The 18,958-nt window shown below is 35.4% G+C and overlaps 3 protein-coding genes across 5 annotated transcripts in view; 2 read left to right on the top strand and 1 right to left on the bottom strand.

Annotated features, from left to right (window-relative positions):
- The first annotated feature begins 3,786 nt into the window (after positions 1-3,786).
- LOC116027384 (vacuolar protein sorting-associated protein 25-like) lies at positions 3,787-8,151 on the top strand. 2 transcript variants are annotated; one of them, XM_031268969.1, is made up of 7 exons: positions 3,787-3,934; positions 4,987-5,130; positions 6,287-6,419; positions 6,976-7,029; positions 7,222-7,310; positions 7,384-7,459; positions 7,857-8,151. In XM_031268969.1, the coding sequence occupies exons 2-7, from the start codon at positions 5,026-5,028 to the stop codon at positions 7,976-7,978; spliced, it is 579 nt and encodes a 192-aa protein (XP_031124829.1). In that variant the 5' UTR covers positions 3,787-3,934; positions 4,987-5,025; the 3' UTR covers positions 7,979-8,151. The 2 variants fall into 2 exon arrangements, with proteins under 2 accessions (XP_031124829.1, XP_031124830.1); XM_031268970.1 differs by having other exon boundaries at positions 3,806-3,934; positions 5,033-5,130.
- Positions 8,152-8,448: 297 nt separating this feature from the next.
- LOC116027385 (protein AE7-like) lies at positions 8,449-11,381 on the bottom strand. The gene is made up of 5 exons (XM_031268972.1): positions 10,749-11,381; positions 10,239-10,344; positions 10,054-10,153; positions 9,217-9,262; positions 8,449-8,806 (listed from the first exon to the last, which is right to left on the bottom strand). Exons 1-5 carry the CDS (start codon positions 10,870-10,872, stop codon positions 8,703-8,705), a joined length of 480 nt encoding a protein of 159 aa, XP_031124832.1. The 5' UTR covers positions 10,873-11,381; the 3' UTR covers positions 8,449-8,702.
- Positions 11,382-13,274: 1,893 nt separating this feature from the next.
- LOC116027927 overlaps positions 13,275-18,958 on the top strand; it is a 10,857-nt gene continuing 5,173 nt past the window's right edge. The window contains exons 1-3 of one of the 2 annotated variants that reach the window (XR_004100024.1): positions 13,275-13,487; positions 14,520-14,602; positions 14,980-15,200. Coding sequence is in view for 1 of the 2 variants with exons in the window: in XM_031269711.1 (XP_031125571.1) it covers positions 13,291-13,487; positions 14,520-14,602 (280 nt within the window). In the remaining variant the exon portion in view is untranslated. The remainder of the gene's footprint in view (positions 13,488-14,519; positions 14,603-14,979; positions 15,201-18,958) is intronic. The other variant, XM_031269711.1, reaches the window with a different exon arrangement.

Here is an 18,958-nt window from a genome sequence, read left to right as displayed (position 1 = left end):
GCTCTACTTTAGGCTTCGAAGAATGGATCAGAGTGGAAGCAGTAGGCTTCTCTAGAGGCATATGGGTTCTTTGGAAGAATCACTGAACTGTTGACATTCTAGAAACTCACCCTCAGTTTGTTTCTTTGCAGGGAGCTACTGGTGACTCACCCCCGTGTCATTCACATCAGTTTATGGTAGTCCAAACCACTACCTACGTCGTCAGCTCTTTAATTATCTATCTCACCATATGGCCAACGTCCATGGTCCTTGGCTTGTAGGTGGGGACTTCAATTCATTCACTTGCCAGGAGGAAGTGAGCAATAAGGAGAGCTTCTCCATGTCTAGGTGCACTGATTTTAATGAATAGATCTTCCGGGAAGGCCTAGTTGATTTAGAATTTTCAGGGGCGAGATTCACATGGATGCGTGGGATTAATTCGTCCACCTTTAAAGGGGCATGCCTTGACCAAGCTCTTGTAAACGTCGATTGGAAACTCCGTTTCCCGGAAGCGGCTGTGAAACATCTTCCTATGGTTGGTTCGGATCACTCTCCCCTGCTCATCAAAGCAAAACCTCTTTCCGCGATCAGTAGGGTTAGAAGCTTTAGATTCAACTTCGCATGGACCACTCATTCTAACTACCAGTCATTTGTTCACTAGAATTGGAATAACAACCTGGATCTAAAATCAAACAAAACCTTCAGGGCTGGTGAATTAACAAAATGGAACAGAAGCATCTTCAGAAATATCTTCCAAAGAAATAAACGGCTCTTAGCTAGAATTGGAGGAATTCAACAGAGCCTCACTAACCATGCTTGTACGGACTTAATCAAACTAGACAAGAAATTGCGCTTGGAACTTGATGAAACTCTTTACCAGGAAGAGCTTATTTGGTTTGAGCGGTGTAGATAGGACTAGATCACTTCTAGGGACCACAACACGCGATTTTACCACACTGCAACTTCTGTAAGGAAGAACCAAACCAAAATCACAGTGTTAAAGGATGATGATGGCCACTAGATTATAGAGGAGGACCTTGTTAGGGATCATGTTCGTAAGTATTTCATGAAGCTTTTCTCGAAAGACTCGACTCTCCAACCCCAAGGAACGCTCTCAGGGAAATTCCCAATCCGTTCTGATTCTGTCTAGACTGAAGTCAATGCACCAATTCGTATTGAAGAAGTGAGGGAGGCTCTTTTCAACATGACGCCATGTAAGGCACCCGACCCGGATGGTTTTAGCGCAGGCTTTTATAAAAATTCATAGAGCATTGTTGGTCCCGATTGGGTGAGAAAAGTCTAGAGGGTGAGTGAATAAACTTTTCAACAATTTTAAAAATTAAAATACTTTGGTAATTTCAACTCTAGGTAACAAGCATAAAACAAATAACCAACATAGAGTTCGCAGTGGAAATTAGTACGCAGAGTTCAATAATTAAATTTGAGTAAATATGAAGAGATATATCACATGCAGATCTAGCTTTCCTAGATCATTGATCTCTCCCAAAATTTTGAAAAATCTAGCTTCCATATCTGCAATAGACTCGTCACTTTGCATTTTGAAATCATCGAATTTCTTTAATGCAATTGTGAGTTTATTGTCCTTCTCCTATTCATCTCCTTCACCTATCTTGGTGAGAACTTCCCACACTTCTTTCATTGTTTTGCATTTTTGGACTTTCGGGAACGTTGCGTCATCGATAGCTTTGAACAAAATATCATTGACAATATTATCCAAGTTATTTCGTATTCTATCTTCTGGAGATCATTCGACTTTTGGTTTTGAGATGCAAGATAGTGTAGTGCTTGTGTGTTCTTATGATGGGTTGACTTTTAGAATTTCAATTGGACGATCAGAAATCACTTCCCACATCTCATCATGTAAAGCAGACAAATGGACCTGCATGCGAATTTTCCAATCATCAAATTTATCTAATAAAAATAATAAGTTCTAAGCCAAGTCTCTCTTCATCTTGAAGTTTGAGATATGTCTAGTAGTCAAATTTTTACTTAAATAGACAACTGCTCTGATACCACTTGTTGGTCCAAATTGGGTAATAAAAGTCTAGGGGGGTGAATAGACTTTTCAACAATTTTAAAAAGTAAAACACTTTGATAATTTCAACTCTAGGTAACAAGTATAAAATAAATAACCAACTTAGAGTTCGCGGCGGAATATTAGTATGCAAAGTGCAATAATTAAATTTGAGTAAATATGAAGAGATATATCACATGCAATACGTAGGATATGCTTGGAATAGCTCAAATATGAAGTACATAAAATATAGCTCGCATGCAGAAAATAGCAAACCCAGATGATGAATTGCTGGAGAAATAATATGAATATTAAATGGGTTTGGATGAATCAGGAGGAATTCCTTACTAAAAAGATAAATAGTAAATGTGAATAGTAAAGAACAGTAAATGAATAGTAACCGAGTCTTGAAAATTGAATTGCTCAGTACATGCACTTATTATGAAGACTTAAAATAATATATGCTAGAAATATTTTGCATGCACATGCACAAGTATGAAAGACAAATAAATTCAAATCAGCAAATGGGTTAGTTCAGAATATGCATGCAAGAATAAATATGATGCAAGTAAAGTAAATAGAGAGAGATTTATAATGGTTCAGAGGTGGTGTAATTCTCCTAGTCCATTCTTCTCCTTTCACTCCAAGGAGGGATTTCACTATCTTCAATCACCCAGATACAATAGTGAACAGTGCCAACCTAGCACTTCTACAACTCCGAGTGATTCGTAGAAAGCTATACTCAATCCCGAGCGCCTCCCACAAAGCTACGCTCCCGAGCGTCTCACACCCAGCTACGCTCCTACACCAACCAAGTGTCTCGCACAAAGCTATACCTAGTTCCTCCGAGTGTTTCACACAAAGCTACACTCAACTACTGAGTATCTCGCACAAAGCTATACTCCCGAGTGCCTCGCACAAAGCTACGCTCCTACACAACGAATGTCTCGCACAAAGCTACACTCAACAGGATTTTCACTAGTCTCACTCGCTACTCTCCCTTTTTCTACACAAAGTAGATATGAGTTTTACAAATAAAATATTTTTCTTCTCTCAGACTATTATTCTCACGTGTAAAGCTCAAATCTTGCACTCACTAATTTTTTCTTCTTTCAGTTATAGCTTAGAATCGTAGTGATGAAGTAAGGTAAACGAGGTGCTTGTCTTCAAGTCTGCATGGGTATTTATAGCTTGAAAAAACTATATACCCGTTGTAGATCTTTCAATCTTGATCGTCCATTCAAATCTAGATAAATTTTGTTAACGTGATCTGCAACTCTTTGATGGTCTTGTCAGACAATTTTGAATTTGCCTTTGTCATTACTCTCTTAGGAAGAAGCTCCTACGTCCAAAAAGTCTTACTCAATCTAACTTGAAATCTTATTTGATTTGTAGCCACAAATTTTGACTTTTCAAGTGTGAATACTTGACCTTGTATTTTCTTTGATTTGATTTGTCATGTTGATCTCTTAAAAATAATTTCTTCCCGTGATTCTTACTTGAGCATAAATTAATTCTTCGAAAATTCACCGTAAGCTCCAAGAAAATCACCTCCAAGCTTATTTGAATTTAGCTTCAAAATAAATTTAGATTTCGAATTATTATTCCAGAATTAAATTAAATTTTGGTTCAAATATTCATTCTAAAAATTTAATTTTGGTTTGAATTTTTGTTACAAAAAATTAAATTTTCATTTTAGAATTTTTGTCTCCAAATCAAAATCACCATACATCAAGCTCACCTGCAGCGTTGCTTCGCCGCACTAGACTGGCAGACTCACCAGCGACTACCTACTCCGCCGCCTCACCTTCTGCTGGTTGCCTGCTCCGCCGCCTCCCCTCCTGCTGCCTGTTCTGCCACCTCCAACTCTCCAGGCGACGAACCGCGAACGGACGAAGCTCCCTGGCATAAGCAACGAAGGTACTCCTCCTCCTCCTTCGAATCTGGAAATTTTTTATTCTTGAAGGCCTGAACTTGATTTTTGATTCTTGATTTGTGGAAATTTATGATTGCCTTGAGCCCTTGAACTTAATTTCTGATTTCTGGGTTGATTCCCTTGAAGCTTGAACATTGAATTTGGCAATGAAATTTTTTATTTTTGAACATTGAAATTCCAGTGCTTGACAGTGTATCAGTTACTATTATTTTTTATTTTTGGAATAAAGGTCATCGAACCAAAATGCAATTAGGCCATCGAACTAAAAAATAATGCAATTGAGTCTTGAACTACACAAATTCATGCAATTTGATCCAAAATGACTTGTTTTACCTACTTTACCGATTACCAATTTTAAAAATAATATTTTAAAATAATTTTAAATAAAATAAATAATTAAAATTAAAAATTAAGAATTAAAAAAAAAACTTCCGACCGGAGACGAATGCCGGAAGTTTTTTTAATTTTAATTTTAATTTTAATTAATTATTTTAAAATATTATTTTTAAAATTGGTAACTGGCAAAGTAGGTAAAACAAGTTATTTTGGATCAAATTGCATGATTTTGTGTAATTCAAGGATCTAATTGCATGATTTTTCAGTTTGATGGCCTAATTGCATTTTGGTGTGTAGTTCAGTGGTCTATTTGACCCTTATTCCTTTATTTTTTTTTTAACTCAACTGCATTCTCACAACTGCTCTAGTTATTCTCCCAAATGGCAAATTATTGCATGGACCAAAAATAAAAAGTACATTATTTTTATACTGAAGGTACATTATTTTTGTACTGTAGGTACATTATTTGACAGTATATATCAAATAATGTACCTTCAGTACAAAAATAATGTACCCTAAAATAATGTACTTACAGTATAAAAATAATGTACCTTCAGTACAAAAATAATATACTTTTTATTTTTAGTCCACACAGCTGTGTGGACCATGGTCCATGCAATAATGATTGCTCCCAAATGCATCCTAATGTTGGGTTGCAAGATATTTTTGTCCATTTGGACTGACCATCTGAAATGTCCAGTTTTGGGGTTTCAAAGCCCAGCCCATTATAAGCTTAACAATGGCAGGCCGGGTCAGAAAGTCAATCACCTTCTCCGGTTTCACTCTGGCCAAATTTGCCATCAGTCCATCGATGGAGCTCAGCTCAAATCTTCCGTGTATCAAGGTATTTTCTCTTTCAATCTATACATACACAACTCTCTTATCTTTTATCCTTTGCATGTTAGATTTAGCTGCAGAAGTACTAATTTTGAACAAATGGGTACTGATTTAATATGATTGGATGTTTATTTGGGGAATTTCTTGGTTGTTTATGTTTTAATCAGATTTTGAGTGACTCTTATTACTTTATTATTTATAATTTATATATACCAAGTGTTCTACAGCTACATATCAAAGAGGTAATTAGCTTTTTGATATTATTTCCCTATGGATGATTGTTTCTTAGCTTTGTGATTCATTGATTCTTGAACTATTTTTGCTGTTGTTGGTTAGCTTGGGCAATGCTGCAATGGACACCAGTAGAAGTGGTACTTCTAATATTATGCATATTTAATGAAAATATTTGCAGATATACTTCTATATATATATATATATATCATGTTCAGGTGTGGTCGTGCTCTCCCGTGCGGCTGTGCGGTTCACACCACTCAATGTTACGAAATACACCACTCAATGTTAAGAAACACACCACACAAATATGCACTGTGGTGTGTTTCTTAACATTGTGGTGTGTTTCATTGTGGTGTGTTTCTTAACATTGAGTGGTGTATTTCGTAACATTGAGTGGTGTGTGACCGCACGGCCGCACGGGAGAGCACGGCCGAATTTGAACCAAAATCTATATATATATATATATATATATATATATTTATTTATCTTTTATTGTTTTCCAGTGTTTCATGTCCTACATTTTTTTGAAATTGCTGTTTCCCTACTACATGGGTCTTCAGACTGTGGGTTAGGATTAGTAATGTGTTAAGTAGTAAATTGTGTTATCCATTGTTTACTTATGAAAAGTTCTGCTTTTTTTTTTTTAGGTATAATTATTATTGCTTAATTTTAGTTCCCATTCTTGTCTTCATTGTGGAAGCATATACATTCTTGTTTTGTTCTTTAGTTTTTATAACTTAAAAAAAAAAAAAAGAACTTTTCAAATTATGAGAATTTTTTGGAGGACCTCTGCATCATTATTCTTTAAGCTCTCATTTTCTGTTTTGTATTGAAAAGATTCTTTCTTGAAGGTGCATTTGCTTGAAAGTGCCATTTACTTGCATTACTTCAGTTTGAACTTTAAATTTTTGTTTCTTCTTAGTTTACAGCCTGTGAGGGATACTCGGGAGAAACAGATACAATTATGGAAGGAGTTGATAATTGATTATTGTAAGACGCAAAATGTTTTCGTGATTGGACTTGAAGAGGACTTTCCATTGTTCAGTAATCCTGCAATTGAAAGTGAGATTTTCCATCCTTTTCAGATTTCCCAATTTTGCTAAGGAATGAGAAGAATTGCATACTGACTTGAGATTGGATCTCAAGACGTGTGAAGGCCAAAGTTTCGCAGACCATATATTGATCTTTCTCTGCTGTTATGACTGCCGCAAATTGGCACATGCTGCTCATAAGCAGCTTCAGTTACTAAATATGAATATATCTTTGGATGTGTGGTGGATTATGCTTTTGCTCAATATGAATGTAGCTGTTTCCTTTTATGTATAATATTTTCTAAAAATTATAGAATCGAAGTTTCATGGTGTTTTTCACTAACTTGGTGAGGCTCTTAAGAGATGCCTACAAGTCAAGACTCAAGAGTAGTAGACAAGCTAAAAGTATCACTTAGGTTAATATACATTAAACCGATGCTATGAAAAACTTGTGCCTCCGCATAATCATCATGTGGCGTAAACCTGGTGAATCCATTGTGTGTGTGTGTGTGTGTGTGTGTGTGATTTTGTTTTTTTTGCAAGTACATGCCTTGTATGGATGAGTAACACCTGGTGTCATTGTGCAGGATCTCTTAGCCATGAAGCAAGGGAAGCATTTCTATCGGCTTTGGTTTCTGATGGTAAGCATTTTAATCAAATCTAAGCATTTGATATTATTAGATGATTTGTTTGAATGTTGAACTGGTTATTAATTTCTTTAATATTCTAATGAATCTCTTACCAAAAGAAAATGCTTACCTTCATAATAAATATCTTATTTATCAAATAAGTAAATAAATATATTTGTTAAAATGCCATGTTTACTTTAACAGGCCATGCAGAATGGATGGATAAAGGTCATAGGAAATGCTTAATTCTTTGGCATAGAATCCAAGATTGGGCCGACTTAATATTGCGCTTTGTAAGTAGTCACGTAATTCTTCTGTCACCATGTGGTCATGCACTCTTTTATGATATTTGATGCAATTCTTCAGGTCAGGGAAAATGGTTTGGAGGACAGTGTAATGACAGTTGAAGAAATACGTTCTGGGACGGAGTCTAGGGGAACAGGTAAGCTCCAGTTATTGCAAATCTACTATTTTCCTACTTGTTTGCCGTAACAAGGATCTGTTACAGTCAATGTTATAGAAGGTGCTAGGCCCTAGTAGGGGGGCGAGTAATAATAATAATAATAATAAAACACATTGCACACCCAAAAATAAAAAAGAAACTTGGCCGAGTTGGCAGACTTAGGTGCCTAGGCCACCTAGTCAGCTGACTCAGGCGCTGAGTTGGCCGACTCTGGCGCCTAGGCCGCCTAGTCGGTCAACTAATGCCCGCTTAATGGTGAAGTCCCCTCAGCCTAGGCGGCCACCTAGCCACCTAGGTCAATTTTTACAACACTGGTTATAGTTTCTGTCACATGCCTTCTCCCCCGTCTGTATTTATCTTTTGCATGTATGGCCAGAGCTTCACGGGATGGATCGTACAGTTCTTATGCGAGCATTGAAGCTACTAGAAAACAAGGGGAAGCTTGCATTATTCAAGGGAACTTATGCTGATGATGAGGGTGTCAAGTTTTCATTATGATGTTCACATGATGTTTTCTATTTGTATGGAATGTCCTGAAACCATCTTGTATTCAATTACAAATTCAGCATTGAAGCTGAGATCAGATTGTTATGTAAATCCCACATTTACATTTGGAATACTGGTAAAGATTAAGAAAATGTTTTAAATGTTTAACGACACAATTTGGCATTTTTGTTGACATGCCTTTGTATTTTTGTAGTATAATACTAAGCTGAGTTCTTGACTTTGATAATTTTATTAAATTTAGTCTTTTACAATTCCATGTCCTTTAATTAGGACATTGGTAATTTTACCAAATTTAGTCATTACAATTTCATGTTCTTTGATCGACCGCCCAAACTCATCACCACGGGATCAATTAGTGACTCCAACCTAAGTCAGTCCAAGTGACTCCTCTCTCAAAGTTATCATAATTGACCCAGATGGCATCGCAAGCCATCTCAACTCTCTCGTGTAACACGGCTTCATTAGCAAGCTTGTCGGCTAATCTGTTTTACTCACTTGATACAACAAATACTAAGCAACCTTTATAGAGACAACAGAGCTCAATGAACAGAAATAATTGTTGTATAAATGTTAATAACATTACATTTAGGAAAAGAGAAAGAAGCAAAATCTGCAATCACTCAGCAGGCTACAGAAAAAATATGGGGGATTTTACGGAGCCATAGGAGAGAGCTTGATGAACATTCAAGTTATCCATGGTGTATCACCTCTACTTTCACGATTCATAAGATGGAGCAAGGCATTCGTCAACTATGTCCACGAGGTTGGGATTTTCCAAAGCTGCAGCGACTCGTTCTTTGTCGTTCAATTGCTTATTTACTGCAGGCGAAAAATGGGAATGTCTTGACACAATAAATGAAAAGTACTGTCTAGTTTAAAACAATTGCTTGATATTGACATGAAATGCCTTAAAGCGTGGCTATGCGCCTATGCCAGAAACAGGCAGAAGATACAATTGAAGCAAATTATTCACATTTAAAAGAAATGTGAGACAAGACAGTTTAGCTTTATGAATCTACATTTAACGGGGTTCAAAGCCTCAGAGTGCGACTAAATGGAAGACAATATGCAATCCTAGTCAGCTGAAGCAGAAACTCTCTAAAATTGTACTGGTAACAGTGCACACAAACAAACACACATACACACACACACACACACACACACACACACACACATATATATATATATATATCAGAGACAGAGAGAGAGAGAGAGAGAAAGATAGAGACCTGCAGCTTCAGTGGCATGAGTTCCTGGTGCGACTCTAATATCAACCTGGTAATACAACAAAAAGACATCATTAGAGCCTTGGAAGAAAAGTTAAAAATAGTTTACGGTTTTTACAAGTGAAAACTAGTCTTCTATAGAATCATTCATTTGAAAAACAAAATAAGTTAGCATACAATACAATTCCACCGATGAAAGAATGAAGTTTCAAAGTTTTGAGTTGGTGTTATAATGAATGAGAATTGCACAAGGTCCTCAACTCCGCTACCATAGGAACTAAACACATATGTGGTTCCATGGACCGTCATGGTTAAAAACATAGCATCCAAAACAGTTCTCTTTACTTCTAATCAATGTATCACTACATCCGAGGCAAGTGAAATCGAGTCAATATTAATTTATAGAATTTGTAGCATAAGTTCTGATCATATCACAATTGCTTTGATATCACAAAACTTGTAGGCATAACATTAATCGAGGAAGTCAATAATAGCATGCTATGTCATGTTAGCAGCTCAATACGGGTTTCCCAAGGATGCAGAACCACCAAAAGGTAATGAAAATGCCAGAATAGTTAACTGCTATACACCTTACTCTATCAAGCTTTGTATTGATACTAATCAGACAAGTTTAAGAAAAAGTAGTTTTATGACCTGGTTTAGTCTGCAGCAGAAATATATTGTTTTATTAAGCCAGTTTAAGCACTAGCTCTTTACTTCTAAATAATCAGAAGATAAGGTATACGAGGTCCTCAGTCCTTTGAGATTGAAGTAATAGGATATGAAATGATGCAATCTATGCCATTAACAAAAGCTAGCAGTGAATTAACAGAAACATACTTTATAACGAGAAGGCAAACAGCGCATAAGTTTCACTCGCAAGCACAAGCCAATGATTGTTGCCATGCTGCAGTGCTCAACAGTTGGAGTGAATGTGACCCTGAAACCGATAATTATTCAGACAAGCCATATATAAATACCAGAACGGCGCAAAATGAAAGCAGTACCGTTCACATGCTTCTCACCTGACATAGCTCCGCTTGTCATCTACTTCAACGGCATCTTCTGATATAACTTTCAGCTCTTCTAAAGAATAAGGATGCTCTGGATCTTTTATGTCTCTAAGATGATGTTTGCACGCTAAGGAGTTACAAACTACTCATTCTCAACTCCAGAATAAAATACAATGCTAGAAAGGAACTGGAATTGCACGAGGAGATCTTAAAATTAACATTTAAGAAAGCCTAGCCCTATGATTGATGTCAGATAGTTTAATGTTTTCTACTTCATACGAAAAATGATATAAACTAAATATTTAACAATCACATGCAACCATAGCCATAGATATTTGATACTTCCCCATTTTCAGTGACCTCACAAGACCTTATCCTACACTCTGAAATCACTAAAAGAACACAATGGTTTTATGGTGCATCAGTTTTGTACTGATATCCATAGTAGTAATAGCAGTACTAAATAGTTCCACAAATTTATCAGCATAACTAACATATAATGCAATCACTCAAAAAGGATATCAAATATTTCTAGTTGGTCAATTGGTTCAACAGCATATTCATCCACATCAGCTGCTGGGATTCGAACTCGACGTTCCTTCTTCTCATAAACAATGGGATTAGCATTAATCAATTCAGAAACCATTCTTGGCAACAACTTGAATAATGGCCAACCTTGCTAAGCTATTAGACACAATTAACAAAAACTCTATAGGAACTATTCTATCTTCAAGAGAAACCTGCAGCTCGGAAATCACAAACTTTGTCCACCTCAATATAATCTACCAAAGATCACAGCTTTCCATCCGAGGGAGCTGACCCAACGTTTCAAACATCAAAACAAAACCAAATCACAAGCACGGGAAATCGTGTTAAATTTCTTCAACCTATTTTCAATCCCCTTGCTTCAATTATGCTTGGAGAAGGCAAAGTGAGAAGTCTATAAGACAAATTCGAATAAAAAGGTGTAAGAGACAGGAGTTTGCTGCTCCTATTCCGGTGGCACTGAGAAAAAGAGAATTCAATAGGGAAAAAAAAAAACTGTAATAATAATTATAAGAAATAGGATGGGAGAAGAAAGGTCGATGGTTGTGGATTAGGGTTTCTTGAGAAAATTGCGGATGGAAGGGAAATTTTACATTCAATAGAGAAATTTTCATTACCGGGTAATGCTAGGCCGAGGAAACCCAATGCTTAATAGATGTAACATGGTCAAAGGATGTAACATGGTCCCCACAACTAGGTGTATCATGTATACTTTACATTATTTTTATATATACGTAATGTTCATTATTTAAACATGTATAAAATAATATAAAAATAACTTGAGAGTTCATTATTTATATGCATAATGTTCATTATTTGTGCTCATAAAACTCATTATATGAGTATGTATAAATTAATTGGAGGTTAATTATTTAGAATGTATATTTTAAGCTCATTTATGTTGTACATGAGATTCATTATTTTTAAAACATAGTTGGACTTATTCAGCACTCCTCACATTAATACTGTTAAAGCGGGCCGGGCCGCCCTATTAAGTCTGTCTCACCGCGGGATTAATTTCTGGCGGATTTTTGCGGGTCGGTCCGCCAGGCCCGCGGGCTAGGGTTCATGTAACCCAAACCGCCCCATGCGGGCCGGTCCGCGGGCTTTTTTTTTTCCTTGTTGAATTCAAAGTTAAAAACAATAAGTACATTCTACAAATACTAACATTGCGAATTTGCAATGCAATTTTATAATCTAATAAAAATTATTACTAATTCAAAGTTCAAAAAAATAAGTAAAGTCTACAAATAATATTAATTTTTTCGTGTTAAAAATTTAAAAATTATATTTTATAAAATATTATATATATATATATATATATATATATATATATATATATATATATATATATATATATATGTTACACAGCATGACAGTACGCTGCATTATATATATAACATATATGTTATATATATAATGTTACAGAGCAAGGCAGCGTACTGCCTTGCTGTGTAGCATATATATACTTTTTTTTTTTTTTACTTAGGGACTTAGTCTGCAGGTTGGCCCGCGGTCCGCGCGGGCTGCGGGTCTTAGTGGGTCAAGCCCATTAGGCCCGCTTTTTCACGGACTATTTTTCTTGTGGCCCTAACCCGTCCCACCGCGGGGCGGGTGCGGGCTAGCCCGCAGGCTTCGGTCCATTTTAACAGTCCTACCTCACATCCTTTACTTATAAATCTACTATTTAGTAAACTAGTAATGTACCCGTGCGATGCACGGACTAAAATTGTATACTTACTTGATATACGTTTATATTGAATATTTTAGTTATATTTGTTGTAAACATTTGGATTAAAATAGTAAAATACAATGCCTAAAAGAAGTAAATTATTAAATACTTCTTTGTAAAGAAGTGTTATCTAACTCACTACAATCTTGAATTTGAGACCCTTAGGATTATTTACTCTAGATGCAACTACATATAAATGTCCATGCACAAAGACTGGATTTTTTAGTAGCAATAACATTTAAAATACCCCATTTAGCATTGTATAAAGAAAAAAAAAAAAGAGAACATACCGGTATTTACTATGCGGAGAGGAGTCGACAGTGATGCTTGAAAAACACCGAAGACCTTTTTTTTTTTACTTGGACTTGATGCACTATCGATTCCGATTTCGAAGAATCGGGTATTTTCTCGTATATTGTCATTCTCATTTTCTAACCAAACAAAATATTTAATAACTTAAAATGTAATTATTAGCACCAGAGTAGAAGTGATAAAATTGACAAACGGTAATGTAGAAAAAGCTTACAAATTCATACTATATTTATTTTATATATAAAAAATATATTATAAAATATCACATTACAATCTATAGTCCATTGATATATATATATATATATATGTATATATATATATATATATGTATACATATATATGTATAGTATATATATGTATACATATACATGTATATGTATACATATATATATATAATTTATACATATATATAAAAGGAATGCACCTGCTGAGTACACGTATTCTCTTTGCAATAGAGATACGTGTACTACGTAGATGCAAGTGAGAAAGCAAAAGGGAAAGCAAAGTGTTCTCTTCCTCCAGATTACCTCAGATCCTACTTCAATTTCTTATTCTAAATTCTCTCTAATGCCGCTATCTAACTGTCGACCTTCATCCCAATGTACACAAGTACTGTTCAGACAATTACAACCCATCGTTGTTGTATATCGAAGTTTTCAATGGTTGATTAGGTAAGTCTTTGTTAAATCCTATATCATTTTACCGTCGATCTAGTTAGCAATTGAAAATCAATACCATAGACGCTCTGAATTCATTTTAGGAACTCTTCCAAAACCTCCTAAAATGTTCGATCTCTAATTATTTAGCAAATATAGTTAATCTTTTTGGATGATAGTAATAAATTTCTAATGTTGTTTGTGGCAGTTTTGCTAGAGATATGTATTTCATAATTACATATGAAATTTCAATAGTCATGCACATCATTGTTTAAAAATAGAAAATCTATACAGCCTGCAACTTAATTAAAAATTATGTATGCATGATCCATTTGGTTCATCACTTGCAGACAACAGTGAAGGAAATCTTGGTTCCTTTCGACTATTTGTAATGTTTCAATTTTTGCAGTAGATTGTGTTAAGTGTTGCATGACTTGCATACTTTGAAGACAATATAACTGTCTAGCTTGTATTGATAGATTGTTCAAGAGTGTTAATGTTGGAATGATTTGGAATAACTGTCTATAAATTTATTACTCAATATTGTAATCTACCGTTGGCAGTATTGATACCCCAAATCATTTTCATTCCTTTCATATATGTCCTCTATATGCATGTTGATTTGTTCTGACACAGATATACTAAGTGTTAATTTCATTCAATACATTTCCAGTGTAGAGCTATGTTACAGTTTATATGTAATATCTATACTTAAGTCATAATGTTTTATTTATTTGAGTTTTCTGTTCTGTTTAGTAGACAGTACTTGTTAATTTCATTTAATAAAGCTTAAGCTTAGAGCTCTTCTTTCGCGAATTACTGTGTTTATCCGAGTGATCTACACCCGACGAAAATCTCTCTTTTGTCTATCACTATACCAATGAGCTGAAGCCAAAGCTCTTTTTTCCTGTTGAGTCATAGTTCGAGTAAGCCTTGAATGAGCCCCTCGAAAACTTGATGCAAAGATATGCATTTTTTATCGGAGTCTCCGGGCACTCTATAAACAATGATCTATGTTACCTTAACAGCCATTTGTTATACTTGCAGATGCAAGTTTAATAAGATGCAAGACAGTTTAAGTGCTGATCGACTTGAGTGGATGGTGATCTTTCTAAAATCAAAAGGGCCATGTAAGTGTCTTTACTCTGTTAATACTTAATCTTTTATTTAAGCATTTTGTAATATGCGCTTGCAGTGCTAATGCATTAATTTAAAGAACACAATATTACAATAACTGAGATGTTTTCATTATTTATTTCCATTAACCTAATTACAATCTATAGGAAGTAAGTTACAGTACCTTAAGACAATGCTAGTATGACTATTCTATACATGCTCGGTTAGTTATTTAAGAACTGGTTGCACTCTTAAAATGTAACCTAAGCCAATTTCCCCATATTGATAAGAGCAAAAGTGTTTGGTCTTCTTTGAAGTCTGTGTGCTTGAGAACTCATCTAAAATTGGTTCCACCCTTAAAATGTAACTGAGATGTTTTCATTATTTAAAGGTTCGTCCACATCTTCATTATCTGCAATCTCCAGTAACTGGGGGCAATGAGCATCAACTCAGGCTCTATCGTTTATAATCTTCATCACTGCGAAAGCATTTTGGAGATTTTCGAATTACTCCTTTCTTACAGCAATTCGAATTTCGAAAGACCATCGCGTAATAACGAAGGTGCAAAATCTCTGTTGGAAAAGTCTTGATCATCTGCTGGTGACACAGAATGTAAGTAAAATTTACTGTAACAGTTAAAACATTAACTGGAATTGAGCAGTATATATGTTTAAATGCCTTAGGGTATTTCTCATGCAAAATAGAAGCTGGCACTCCTATTAACTCAGCACACTCCCTATCCCCCATGTAACACCCCAATTTTCAACTCTTACATTTATTACAAAATCCGTAATAAAACGCTGCGGAAGCTTACATCATATCAACAGAAAACCGGGTGCTACCGCCACACCTAGAGTGAATTCTATCACCTCTTTGACAAACTCCACTCTAAGTGCACAGGCTAAACTTACAACATTAATAACAATCCCTGTCTACATCAAAGAGTAGACCTCAACCTGTACTTCTCTTCTATTCCGAGCTCATCGGCTACAGGGGCCCACACTAATCTGCAACTGATAAGAAACACATTGAAGTGCAGTTAGCGCGACGGCTAAGTAAGGAAATCCGATGTCACTCAAAAGTAGACAAAGGTTTGAAAACATAATCATTTGGAAAATAGTATATCGTTCAGTGAATCAAAATCCACTCGTCTCGTAAGACAAAATCATTTCTTTCTCAAAGACGTTACAGAGTAACTCTTTACTCATTTTTAAAACTTCCTTAGTTTCATATAGTAAGAGTGAGGCCTACAACCTCGGGCCATGGCACTCCAGCCCTCCCGTAGGTTCCTCCCTTATCCCAACCCCGGGCCGTGGCACTCAAGCCTTCCCGTGGGCACCTCTCCTTATCTCAACATGACGACATAACGGCGAATAGACTTCGCTCTAACAATATAATATAACGACCACTGGGCAAGGGCACTTAAAGCCACCCGTGGGTCAATCAAGGTCCTCCTCAACTTACTTTAGAAACTACGGTTTTGAAAACATGATTCTTCCTTCAATTTTTCTTACTCAAATCATTTCTTTTGGACATTTTTCACCAATGAGTCCAATATTTGAAATCGGCTACCCCTTTAGCCCCTGAAGGATTTTCAAACATCATTTTCTCAAACAATAAGGTTTTGACAACCTTTATATCAAAATAGCATACGTTTTTCAACGTAAGTTTTCATAAACATTTTTGGATACACTTCATATGTCTATCTCACACTTAAAATCAACCAACATCCTTAACTATCGTCCTCAACAACTTCCACTATGATCAACACCATTAGATCATAACTTGAGGATATCGTACATCCAAATATATATAAATTCTAATAGGTAAGGTCATTGCCTAACCATAACCCAAAAACATCCAACAACTAGTTTCTCAAGATTCACCATATACAACCTTTATCTCAACATTTCCATATGACAATTTCCTCAATACACATCATAATAATATCTTTACCTAACTTTATCACCATTAACTCACTAACTACCTCACAATTATCATTAACACATCCATAATCATACTAAGCATAATTCAGAAAATTCAGCTTGGCGCAGTCCGAAAGATTGAGCCGGTAAAAATAGTTCCCGAACTCTTTTTCACTTGAAATTTTTATGGTAGAATCCCAACTTATAGTACTTGATGTCCATAAAAAGTTTTGGTCATTTTGGTCCGCGAATAAACACAGAAAATTCCATCTTTGCCCTTGGCAGTGTGCTGTCCGGAAATTTTGTCTCTCTCTGGACCAGTTTTGGGAAAAATTCCGAAAACCATACTTATACTACTCCGATCATTATGAAATTTTATATGCGGGTTCTACACTTATAGAACTACATGTCTAAAAAAAATAGGATTAAAATACCTTACCAATATTTCCCAATAAATCTCGGAAGTTACTGCCAGAATCTACCCTGATTTCCTTTCACTATTTTCACAAGTATAAGCCTATATGGACATAAATACAACATATACAAGCATATCCAAGCTATGAACATGTATACAAAAATATTCCCAAAGCTCCAAAAACACCATATTTCAACCAAAATCAATTATCCAAATTCAAGTGACTAATTCCAACTTAAAGGAATTCCTTACCTCCACCGGGTTACTAGTCCTCGTAGAAGACTTTTGGAGTTGATTTCCCCAAATTCCACCTTAAAATCCTAAGATCACAATCAACACCATAACAAGAGATTTCAAGAAATTAATCTCAAATCCATGCTCTAGGAAGGAAAATAGAACTATTTACCGAATAAAAACGAAGATTTACCGAATAAAATTGAGAGATGTGAAGGAATTTGCCATGGAAATTGAAGCTTTGTGAAGAAGATGGAAATGGAATCATCTCTCTCNATAACCCAAAAACATCCAACAACTACTTTCTCAAGATTCACCATATACAACCTTTATCTCAACATTTCCATATGACAATTTCCTCAATACACATCATAATAATATCTTTACCTAACTTTATCACCATTAACTCACTAACTACCTCACAATTATCATTAACACATCCATAATCATACTAAGCATAATTCAGAAAATTCAGCTTGGCGCAGTCCGAAAGATTGAGCCGGTAAAAATAGTTCCCGAACTCTTTTTCACTTGAAATTTTTATGGTAGAATCCCAACTTATAGTACTTGATGTCCATAAAAAGTTTTGGTCATTTTGGTCCGCGAATAAACACAGAAAATTCCATCTTTGCCCTTGGCAGTGTGCTGTCCGGAAATTTTGTCTCTCTCTGGACCAGTTTTGGGAAAAATTCCGAAAACCATACTTATACTACTCCGATCATTATGAAATTTTATATGCGGGTTCTACACTTATAGAACTACATGTCTAAAAAAAATAGGATTAAAATACCTTACCAATATTTCCCAATAAATCTCGGAAGTTACTGCCAGAATCTACCCTGATTTCCTTTCACTATTTTCACAAGTATAAGCCTATATGGACATAAATACAACATATACAAGCATATCCAAGCTATGAACATGTATACAAAAATATTCCCAAAGCTCCAAAAACACCATATTTCAACCAAAATCAATTATCCAAATTCAAGTGACTAATTCCAACTTAAAGGAATTCCTTACCTCCACCGGGTTACTAGTCCTCGTAGAAGACTTTTGGAGTTGATTTCCCCAAATTCCACCTTAAAATCCTAAGATCACAATCAACACCATAACAAGAGATTTCAAGAAATTAATCTCAAATCCATGCTCTAGGAAGGAAAATAGAACTATTTACCGAATAAAAACGAAGATTTACCGAATAAAATTGAGAGATGTGAAGGAATTTGCCATGGAAATTGAAGCTTTGTGAAGAAGATGGAAATGGAATCATCTCTCTCTCTCCTCACGAAATGGGAATGAAGAATTGAAGAAATGGGAAATTGCTTTTATATTGATCCCAATCTTATGTGATAAGCTTGGAAAAAAAATAATAAAATAATAAAATATCTTCCAACTTATCAGTTGTGGTTCAAACAGATAAGGTTTCGGTGGAAAATAATCCAGATAGAATAATTTCCGAAACTAAAAATTTATTCCAGACTAACCCTCAAAATTGGGCTAGGTTCGGTACACCGCGAAATTTAGCGATGTACGATCAAAATAAATTTTCGCTGCTATGAGCTAATTTAATTAAATAGGAAATTCAAGAATAATAGTATGGTGTCTAAAAATCCATTTCCTAGGACAACCGGGTCTGAATACTAGTTCCTAAAATTTTACGGTTCGTGACCGGTACGTACGATCGCAGCTTATTACTAACTGTCCTTACTTATAATAATTCTTTTGAGACATCGGGAGATCATAACTTATGAATGTCAACGCCTTAGGATAAAATAATAATGTTAGGAAAATAC

This window comes from Ipomoea triloba, chromosome 8 (assembly GCF_003576645.1).
Source record: "Ipomoea triloba cultivar NCNSP0323 chromosome 8, ASM357664v1".
NCBI classification, from domain to species: Eukaryota; Viridiplantae; Streptophyta; class Magnoliopsida; order Solanales; family Convolvulaceae; genus Ipomoea; species Ipomoea triloba.
This window is presented reverse-complemented; position numbering and strand designations above follow the sequence as displayed.